The sequence below is a fragment of the Labrus mixtus genome, chromosome 2 (genome assembly GCF_963584025.1).
Source record: "Labrus mixtus chromosome 2, fLabMix1.1, whole genome shotgun sequence".
Taxonomy (NCBI): Eukaryota; Metazoa; Chordata; class Actinopteri; order Labriformes; family Labridae; genus Labrus; species Labrus mixtus.
The window spans coordinates 8,962,827-8,973,872 of record NC_083613.1 but is presented as its reverse complement, the minus strand read 5'-3'; the positions used below and the strand labels follow the sequence as shown (position 1 = coordinate 8,973,872).

The following is an 11,046-nucleotide window of genomic DNA, read 5'->3' as shown; positions in this document are numbered from 1 at the left end:
ATGAACATATACCACAGAATCTGTACACTTCTCCAACTTTCACATTTCTCTACCAAAAGTACATAGTGCACCTTTAAAAATTGTATCTGTAAATGTAGGATCTTCACCTCATCTCGATTAACACGGCCCTAATTTATATAGTAATGCCACTAATCACACCTCCAGAAGCCTCCTTGCAGCCCCTCACAACAGCAGCTCCTGTCCGCCAACAGAAGTGAAAAAGCTTACAGCACCTGGTATTCCCAGGCGGTCTCCCATCCAAGTACTAACCAGGCCCGACCCTGCTTAGCTTCCGAGATCGGACGAGATCGGGCGTGTTCAGGGTGGTATGGCCGTAAGCGAAAACTGAACTTACAAACAAACTATTTAAAGATGTGGCAGCCTGTGGTGGTCATATTTCGTGAATCTGGCTGATTTGGTGTATTTTCTGTGCGCATAGGTTTAATATCTTGTGCGCAGGTGATGTGTTTTGTTTTCTTACTTTTGGGGACTTCAGGGCCCTGTTGTTTGGTCTTGGTTTTATTGGTATTACCCACAGTCCATGGCATTACCTTATTTCCCCAATATAATGATCTTTTCCGCAGAAAAATCCTAAACAAATGAAATGTCCACTTTTTGGGACTTTAGGGGCTCCTTCACTATGCAGTTAAAACCGATTATTTTGGCTATACTTTAATAAGTTTAAAATTATATATAATTATTATTTAACTTTTATTCACTGCACTTTAAGTGTTATGTTTACATGTCTAACACCTACAGGTGTCACATTTAAGTGACTATTTTATGTCCCTTGCTATTTTGTAAACATTAGTTCCTACCTGTCATTGTTTCCAGAGGGACGGTAATGAGTGTGACAGTGTAGAGTAGCTTTTAGCATGCTGCATACACTGTTACAGTTGTTGTGGTCGGGGAGTGGCTCTGTGCTGTGTAGGCGACTGTCGTCCCGTATTGGTGTCGATGAAATTTGAATAAACATGAGATACTGTAGCCCTTATTACCCACAGAAAGAAGAACTGAAGGTCATTACGTCATTAAACAACTAAAGATGGAACATAATGAGGAGTAATAATTAGCTCAGTCTGACGTCATTATCCTCTCCAAACCGAAAAGCTTTCAAAATGCTGACTCAACTGAGCTGTCAGTCTCTTGAACACAAGACCACACATGCTTAGTCCAGCACGCGCACACACACACACACACACACACACACACACACACACACACACACACACACACAGGGCTCTGACAGCAGGCTTCGCTTCCTGCTTTCTGTAAACTCTTGAAGACGGAGCTGTTTAAATATCAGGGAACACGGGAGTATCCTGGAGCTGCAGAGTCCAGAGGGAGTCTCGTATTGATGTCAAATCCGGGTTTAAAGGACCGACACAGATCCATTAAATGGAGGTCTTGACCCACCCGGTTCCCCTTGAGTCCTCAACCTCTGCATCCTACCCATAGATCGTACCATGGGCGGCAGGTCGGGTTGGAGATAAACACACAGTGAGTGAGACACTAAATGATCCAGTAGATTTGTATGAGCAGCACTATGAGAGTGTGAGGATCTGGGTAAACTAGGTAACTAGCTCCTTTCTACGTGAGTGAATCTGCGTTAGTTTGTGGTCATTTTGACCTTTAAGGTTAGCTTCTGTGTCACTATCAATAATTCAGTATTAACCTGTAAATCCACGAAACATTGCAGATGTTCCGTTTCCAATAATGTTGGGACACATGATGAGATTATTTTAAATATTGTAGCATATGAGAGTTGGTACAGAAAACTTGAACGTGTCTTGTCATGCGGACTAGAGAGAGTAATAGATTATTATAATCTCTGACCAAGTCTAAATAAAGGGGGTATTTGAGTACTTCTCCCCCCGGGTGTGAGACCCCCTACTGAAGGAAGTCCACATCATAAGCACATAGAACAGGGATGAGCCACTTGGTTACATGGAGGAGGGTCATTTAATTGTTATTCTCATTGCCAAAATGTTACACATTGTTGGATCATCTTAATTTGATAAATATACTTACTTGTAATTTAATGAAAGTAAAACATATATAACTTGAATCATACATTATTTTACAAACACAATAAATGCAAATGCTAAATATCATAAACTAAAAACAGAATGACAGCCAATAGAAGCTACCTTTTCAATGCAATGAACAGAGTATTTACCTGTAAATAATAAAGTGTATTTCATTTCAGTTTTTATTTAAACACATTTTGTCATGCTTCATGAAAGTTTTACAGAAACTATTACAGCTATTTAAATAACACATTTCTTGCAAATAACAAAACATAAACCAGAAATCAAGATTATTTAAATTAATATTATAAAATGTTTATATTTTTATGTTCTTATGCATTTGGTCTTTGTGCATGGTGTTGAAGGGCAACTTAGGTTTAAATCCTTTATTTTGTCGTGTTTCTTAATATTTGAAATTGACTCTGAGTGAGGAGGGGGGCCGCATGTTTTGCCCAGTTACCTACCAGTGCAATAGATTTATAATGTATGATGCCTTAAGTGCCTTTTCTGAGTTCCTTGAAATTATGTGCCTTTTTCATATTTAAGTAGTGTTCTGTCAGGCTGCACACAGCAAATTAAACCTTATCTTATCAGGAGGTATTTGTCCAATTCTTAGTTTAAAAAAAATCTCATTAGACTTATTATAAGTCAGATTCCCCCTGACACGTACAGATACACATCTCATTTAAACATCTGAGATATCAAAAGTTTCTTGAATTTGAGATGTGCATCTCTTGTCAAGGCAAGGGAGATGTGCCTGCCCTCAATGGCAGATTTGTTTTTTGATTCACTAAGGCCTAATTTTTTTACATTTTATACCTTCAAATAATATTTTTTCTTGTCTGGCGAATCTGACTAATAAAAAGTGTAATGAGATTTTTTTCCACAAGAAATACGGCAAATGCACTTGTTAAGATTTGAGATGTTGCAGTGCAGTTTTTGAACTGATGCTCCTGTTTCCCATCAGCTGACTCAGACTGGTACCAGTTATGGGCCGCAGATGGACCTGGCTTCCTCTGGCGCGGTGCCAGGACGGGGAACCCTCGGGTCCTGACCAGGAGAGGCAGAAGCGCTGGGCTGAGCTTTTTGATGAACTGGACCTCAACAAAGATGGACACGTCGACATCGGTGAACTGCGGACAGGGCTGGCAGGCCGAGGGCTTTCCAGAGGCTCCCTGGAGAGGGTGAGACAGCAGGACACCTGTATCACACACACACACACACACACACACACACACACACACACACACACACACACACACACACACACACACACACACACACACACACACACACACACACACACACACACACCTGTTTTGTTTGCAGTGATACCATGAGAAGGTATGAATGTGGGAGTGCAGGTTTCCACATAGTTTATATTACAAACTGCTTCATTAAGTTATAAAAAACGTCTTCAGGTAAGGCTGATCATCTTTCACGATGTCATTCTCATCAGTCAATCATTAAAAGATCCCTCGTTATCTACTTAAACTGTTTCCTTGCTGCTTGAAAATTCAAATAGAAACAGGAAGGTCGCAATCATTTGTTGCTTAACAGGGGACAGGGAGGTTTACTAACCATGTCATGTTTTCACCTGTTATACAACTGTGTGTGTGTCTGTGTGTGTGTGTGTGTGTGTGTCTGTGTGTGTGTGTGTGTGTGTGTGTGTGTGTGTTTTAATAAAGAGAGAGAAACAGAGAGAAGTCATAACAGGGATTTCCCTCCGTATAATAAAACAGACCAACTAAATGATTGTTTAAAATCTTTTATTTTTTAAACATTTTATTTATATTAAATTTTTCAAAATACTCTGACTTTTTTTTATTTTTTTATTTTTTTACAAATAACATTATTGAAGGAAACAGCACAATCAAACAGTGGTTTAAACAGCCTCATCGTCTGAAAAGGTGTGTTAGTGATTTGAATCTCAGCAGGTCGGTACAGTGTCGGATGTGTTTGTGGAGAGACTTCCAGAGGGAGGGGGCAGCAATCCTCCTCAGTTCTTCTGACCTGGTGTCGTAGTTTGTGCAAAGGCAAAGGCCAAGAACATCAACACAACAGCTTTATTATGAATACACACAGTCTGCCTCTGATGGTTTGTTTTGGCATAAAGTTTGACGGTCACCAAGAAGATTTACTTCTACTTCTACTTCTCTCTCTCTCTCTCTCTCTCTCTCTCTCTCTCTCTTTCGTGTGAACATATTACTCATTTTGTTGGACATCAGCATACATTTCACAGACACACTGCAGACACTTGTCTCCCTTTTGTGTAGAAAAAAACACAACCCTCCTCAAAGTATGTTAGAACGTAGAGTTTAGGTAAGAGCAAGTGTGTGTGTTTATGTGTTTACGTGTGTGCTCTCACATGTAAAGGGCGGCATGCCGTCTATTTTTGTTACGAGGAGCAGGACTTTGTAAGATGAGATGATAACCTTTCTCTCAGTCCTACACTTGACCTGTTTTCACTCATGAATCATTGCAGAGAAACTTATTTCTTATTGGGTGTGTGTGAACATATTGTATTATAACTTCTTTTTAAACACCACGTCTATTGGGCAGAAACACAAATGAAATGACTGTACAGTTTCTTTTACTTTTACATGTTGGGGGGATCTTTCTGTTTGTCCAACATATAGCAAAGTATGAAGTTTAAAAGACTTAAAATCTGCAGTCAATTTGGATGTTTCGGTATTTTGCAGCTTTCTGCATCAACTCTTTGGACTTGTGGTGTAGGCAACTCATGCTGTAGAACAGAATCTTTCATAGACAACTATTGTAAACAGACTAAAAAGAGATCACATGTATTAAATATATATATATCCAATAAAAAGGGATACACGTTATTTAAAGTTTTTATACGCTGGATGTTGCATAGGGATGTAAAAATTCACTCAACTCACGATACGATTCTCTCAGTTTATTTTACTAAATGAGACTGTAGACAAGTTATGACTGAAAACGATTCCTTTAGGGCGTGCAGACCTGCTTGTCAGTGTGGTTTGACCTTTTAATGTTTTTTTTTTCTCAACAAGGGGAGGTGATTGGAGCTTCTCATCGTGGTGTTGATTAAATGCTTCATGTTGGTCGTGCTGTTTGTGTAGTTCCGTCTTTTTACACTATTTGCACTCAGTGTTTGTCTTGTCTGTTATCTTCTCACCTTTTTCATTTTCTTTTCTTTGGGAAGCCAAAATGCTTCCACACCTCCGATTTAAAAGACGGTGGTGCGTAAATTTCAAAATCTCGCTCTGCAGCTGCTAACACTCACCATATTATTGTGATTCATTTTTCAGAGTACCGATGTGAACCTTGACACCTTTGAATCGATTTATCACGCTTTCACGATTAATCTTTACATCCCTACTGTTGCAGCATCCTCTGCAGCCCTTATTCCCATGCATGTGTCTATATCTAACACATCCATAGAACATCTTGTAATAACGAGAAGTTTTCTCTTGATTAAAATATAAGAGGTTTTATTTTATTTTATGAGTTGAATGCAAAGTGTTTCAGTAGAATCGTACTTTCTAGCTATCTATTGCTTTTTTTGCCCCTTTAAAAAATATTCACTCAATACTCAAATATTCATTTTTTTTATTGCCCTGTCTTTTCAGATGGTGAAGGCGGGGGACACTAACCAGGATGGAGTACTTGACTTTGAAGAGTTCACGCAGTATCTACGCATGCATGAAAAACAGCTCAAACTCATGTTTCGGAGCTTGGACAGGAACAATGACGGTACAAAGCAGCAGACAGTACATCACTGTAACAATAATAGTTTTCCCGACAACAAAAAGAATCACTCTGAGATCAGTCTCCAGTTTCCCTCATACTGTACTTCTTTATGTGGATGTTTGCAGGTCGTATTGATGCAGCAGAGATCCAGCACTCGCTGCGGGCCATCGGTGTGAACATCAGTCTCAAGGACGCCACCAGGATCTTACAAAGGTCGGCTAACTGTATGTTGATATTTGATATTGCATTACATTAGGATCTTAATAAAGAACATTCAGAGGATGTCAACATCTGATTTGGAGTCTTCAGGTTCAAATATAACTGTAGACACAAATGAAAGCACTCTGTTCACAACAGAGCCTCACTGATTCTTTCCACCTTATATTCTTCTTTATGAACATTTCACTTCATCCCTATTTAGATCGTCTATTATACTGTAGAGCCGTTTTCACATATGCACTCCTGAAAGTATTTAGATATTTTCAAGAAGACTGCTCTAGATATTCTCCCGACCTGGCTGATCACATATGCTCTCACAATGGGAGATTATCCCTGTCAGACAGGAGGGGTGGGGGGGTCTCTTGAGGTAAGATGTGACGTCAAAAATCAATGCAGAAGAAGCAGATGAAGCAATAGAGTCCGCTTTACGACGCTATAATGAGAATATTTGCCTTTATTTCAATGCTACATGTAGTTCAATGGAATGACAATGTCAACAAAAGAGAGGAGAAGAACATATCTGGATGCACCTTGCATCAGTCACAGTATGTAAACGTCACATCAAGCGTTCTCACATCAGCTCACTCGGATTTGCTGCGGAAAAAATACTAGGGGTCTGGCAGGAGAAACTCCGGGTGAAGTCCAAGAGAAAAATGCGGCTGTTTGCTCTCCGGCTATTTCTCCTCCGGGAAATTTCAGGAGGTTTTCAGGAGTTTATGCAAGTGTGAAAGACCTAGATGTCACTTTTCCTTTTACAGGCTAGTTAACGGAGAAAGAAAATGTCATTTTCATCAGACTCAAACAGTGACGAGACGGGAAAACTCAATCAGATGATGAAGGCTGCAGAGTTAACCATCACTATGGACGCAGCTGTAACCGTAGACTCAGACGGACCATTTTTTTAGGCGAATTAAATCATTTCAAAATAAATATTTTATGTGAAATGATTGATTTCTCTAGGCAGTAGTGTAATAAGCAGTATAATGTGTAGTAGGAATGTAAAGATTAATCGTGAAAGCGTGATAAATCGATTCAAAGGTGTCAAGGTTCACATCGGTACTCTGAAAAATGAATCACAATACTTTGGTGAGCGTCAGAAGAGTGAGATTTTCAAATTGAGGACGCATCACCGTCTTTTAAATCGGAGGTGTGGAAGCATTTTGGCTTCCCCAAGACGGAAAATGAAAAAGGTGAGAAGATAACAGACAAGACAAACACTGAGTGCAAATAGTGTAAAAAGACGGAACTACACAAACAGCACGACCAACATGAAGCATTTAATCAACACCACGATGAGAAGCTCCAATCACCTCCCCTTGTTGAGAAAAAACAAACATTAAAAGGCCAAACCACACTGACAAGCAGGTCTGCACGCCCTAAAGGAATCGTTTCCAGTCATAACTTGTCTACAGTCTCATTTAGTAAAATAAATCCTGAGAGAATCGTATCTTTATTTGAGTGAATCGCTGCATCCCTAATGTGTAGTTAGCCGGTTGTTATAGCTGAATGGAACCTCAACATGGGGAGGTAGAAGAATTTTTGATTTGATTTGATTTGATTTGATTTGATTTATTTTATTTCGAACAAAGAAATGCTGTAATTAAAAATATGTATGAAGAAGACCCCGACGCTCATCTATTCATCACCCCTTACTTAAGATGAAATGACGTCAGTCGGTCCTATAACACTTCAGACTACACTGAACACACTTCAACATAACTGTTTTATTATGAATATTATCATCAGTGGTATCTTCATAGTTCAATATGTTTGTCCCTCAGTATGGACAAAGACGGCACCATGACCATCGACTGGAATGAGTGGCGCGACTACTTCCTGTTTAACCATCTCACTAACATCGAGGACGTGGCACGCTACTGGAAACGGTCAATGGTGAGGTCACACACACACTTCAACAAAGTGCCTTGATCTACAACAGCATTGTGGTTTACTAACAAATGAAATATATAAACAGGTATATTTCAACCTTTAGTCGTCTCACTCTTTCTCTCTTTCTGTTTCACATTAATTATCGTTATATCTGACGGTTATTTCTTGTATGGATCCAGTAGATGTTGGACATTGGCGAGCAGCTGACAGTCCCGGATGAATTTACCGAAGAGGAGAAGAAGTCGGGCTATGTGTGGCGGCAGCTGATGGCTGGTGCCATGGCTGGATCTGTGTCTCGGACTGGGACTGCCCCATTAGACCGTCTCAAAGTCTTCCGACAGGTCAGTCAGTGACAGTGTGGAACTTATTCCTTTGATGAATGTTGGTGAATTTTCTGTTGGTCATTTTTGGATTTGCATTACACCTTCAGCCAGTCAGAGCGCTTAACACCAACTCTAACTCTGCTAGGTTCACGGCTCCATTGATCTTAAAGGTAATGTGCTGAGCGGGTTTCAGTCCATGGTTAAAGAGGGAGGACTGCGCTCCTTGTGGAGAGGCAACGGAATGAACGTTCTTAAAATAGCCCCAGAGACCGCTATCAAGTTCTCGGCCTACGAGCAGGTGGAGTAGACTTGACACCAACTCTTATTGTTTAGTTTTTTTTACTTTAGACTAAACATTCATCTTTGTAAACAATCATCATTTTATCTTTTTCCTTTACATTTTACTATCTTCATGTTTATTAAGGTATTCACATATGTCCGGGGGGGGGGGGGGACACTCAGGAAAAGAAAAGTCTAGGGTTTCCCCACTTAACAAATAATCTTTTTTGATTTATTCTCTCTGCTGCACTTTAACTCTGCAAAGATCAAGGATGTGATACGTGGCAGGAATGAAAGCAGAACTCTGAGAGTTCACGAGAGATTTTTCGCTGGCTCTTTGGCTGGAGCGACAGCTCAGACGGCGATTTACCCGATGGAGGTACCATCACTGTATTATACACGTAAAGTTATCACTTTAGATCGATGAAATGACTGATGTCTTTTCTCTTTCTGTTCTGTTTCCTTTTATTCTCGTTCTTTTCCCTACAGGTGCTAAAGACCCGTCTCACACTCAGAAAAAGTGGACAGTATTCAGGAATAGCAGACTGTGCCAAACAGATCCTCCTGAAAGAAGGTGTCACGGCCTTCTACAAAGGCTACTTACCCAACATGCTGAGTATTGTCCCTTACGCCGGCATCGACCTGGCTGTCTATGAGGTGAGCGAGACATGAAAGCACATAGTGTTCACAAAGTGTTCACATAGTGTTGACCTTCTTCTTCACACTCCTTTAATTCCACAGACTCTGAAGTTCTCCTGGCTGAACAGGAACAGAGGTGTAGTGGACCCAGGGGTCATGGTGCTGGTCGGCTGTGGTGCCGTTTCCAGCACCTGTGGTCAGCTCGCAAGTTACCCGCTTGCATTGATCCGCACCCGAATGCAGGCTCAAGGTCAGGACGATTATTGAACTTGTAACTTTACAGAGTCAACTGACAGACACACTGTGGCTGTAATGACATGGAACCTATATAAAGTGTTCAATGTTAGGAACAAATCTCAATATGTTTTTACTTCTTTCTATTTCAAACTCCATGGACTGAAAGTGGTTGAAAGTGGGTAAAGGGCAGGAAGTGAACCTGAGAGTTGCTGTTTCCGTGGTCTTACTCAATGTTGTTGTATATTTGGAAAGTAGTTGGAATTACATCACAGTAGTTGTTATGTAATTCCGGATCTATTCTGACTTTAATAATGCAGAAATCTCAGGTAGCTCACCAGATTTGAAGCCGACGAGCTTAAAAAGGCAAAAATGATTAAGGATGTCTTAGGACACCAGTTTGGCAGAGTCATCTTTAGTGAATCAGTTGGTTAAGCTCACCTTTTTTTTCTCCTCTCCACCTCAGCTTCAGTGAAAGGAGCCCCTAAACCCTCCATGTTGGCCTTGATTCAGAACATCGTGACCAAGGAGGGCGTGGCTGGGCTTTATCGAGGAATTTCCCCCAACCTGCTAAAAGTCATCCCAGCCGTCAGCGTGTCCTACGTCGTCTATGAATACACGAGGATAATCCTGGGAGTGGACATTGAGGGTAGGCGGGGAGGGAAAGGGAAGAGCTAGAAAAGGGTTTGTTGATGTGGCGCTTTCAACTTAAGAATGAATGCACGGCATGAGAAGGTGGCCCCTGACTGCAGATGACTACATGAATTCCAATAAGGTTTTCAGCATGCCGATTATGAGATGGAAATGCACCCTGAAAGAAGAAGAGGAAACTACAGGTCAATAATAACTGATATATTCTGCTTCATATATTTGGAGGTCCTAACCTGAACTGGCAGCTGCTGTGATGAGTTTCATGTGGGATATGTTGTGTTGACATGCATGTCAGCAGACGTGTGAAAGTTAACCGACTAGCCTCCTGCTGCTGCACTGACTTGGACAGATGAGGACTTGCATGGACTTGCCTGAGAACCAACAGGAAAGAGGTGTAACTAAACTTTGGAAACTCTGTCACATTCCTACAGCATCATTATTTTTCTTCCAGGTGGTATATAAAGAAGTTAAAGGATTGATAGGAGGACTGATCAGATTTCCTGCTCTGTGAGTGAAGGGAACCAGAGACGTTTCTGCAAACTGGTGGAACTACAGAATCAAGACTTTATCATGTCTTAAGGATATGTTACATGTACAAAAGTAAAGAAAATAGTGACTGTAACTGTTGATGGTGTTAAGGGGAAGACACACTGTCAGTCTACCCTTTCTTAGATTACTTCTGAACACTAAAGGACTTCATATTTAAAGGGGGGGAACTGCCAAAACGACACATTGAAGAAGTGGATTCATGACAACCGGACCTCATGTTCATGTTTTATCAATTTTAATATGCAGAGAAGTGTGTGACTGTCACATGTTTTTAACACACTACAGGGTCCAGTGCCAAAAAGTATTTCATGAACTGTATTTGCACAGTGTGCAGTTTAACACAAAGGTAAAGCTTTAACTTCTTCATAAAAAAATATAAATTAGTTTTTAAGGTCAATGAACATATCTGAAGTGTCAGTATTTATTTCAAACATGTCAATAAATGCATGCATGGTGATATTATTTTTAATGCATTGAGTAACGGTTATGAACACAGA

At 40.4% G+C, this 11,046-nt stretch overlaps 1 protein-coding gene and 1 non-coding gene across 3 annotated transcripts; one reads left to right on the top strand and one right to left on the bottom strand.

Moving 5' to 3' along the window:
* Window positions 1-221: 221 nt before the first annotated feature.
* On the bottom strand, window positions 222-340 carry LOC132955073 (5S ribosomal RNA). The gene has a single exon (XR_009665880.1). It is a non-coding gene; the product is annotated as a 5S ribosomal RNA (ribosomal RNA).
* Window positions 341-1,233: 893 nt separating this feature from the next.
* On the top strand, window positions 1,234-11,011 carry slc25a23a (solute carrier family 25 member 23a). Of its 2 annotated transcripts, XM_061050113.1 has the most exons (12): window positions 1,234-1,500; window positions 2,998-3,214; window positions 5,645-5,768; window positions 5,891-5,978; window positions 7,766-7,877; window positions 8,057-8,215; window positions 8,343-8,495; window positions 8,742-8,855; window positions 8,966-9,133; window positions 9,218-9,365; window positions 9,816-9,998; window positions 10,452-11,011. In XM_061050113.1, exons 2-12 carry the CDS (start codon window positions 3,020-3,022, stop codon window positions 10,460-10,462), a joined length of 1,455 nt encoding a protein of 484 aa, XP_060906096.1. In that variant the 5' UTR covers window positions 1,234-1,500; window positions 2,998-3,019; the 3' UTR covers window positions 10,463-11,011. The 2 variants fall into 2 exon arrangements, with proteins under 2 accessions (XP_060906096.1, XP_060906089.1); XM_061050106.1 differs by having other exon boundaries at window positions 9,816-11,011.
* Window positions 11,012-11,046: the final 35 nt, after the last annotated feature.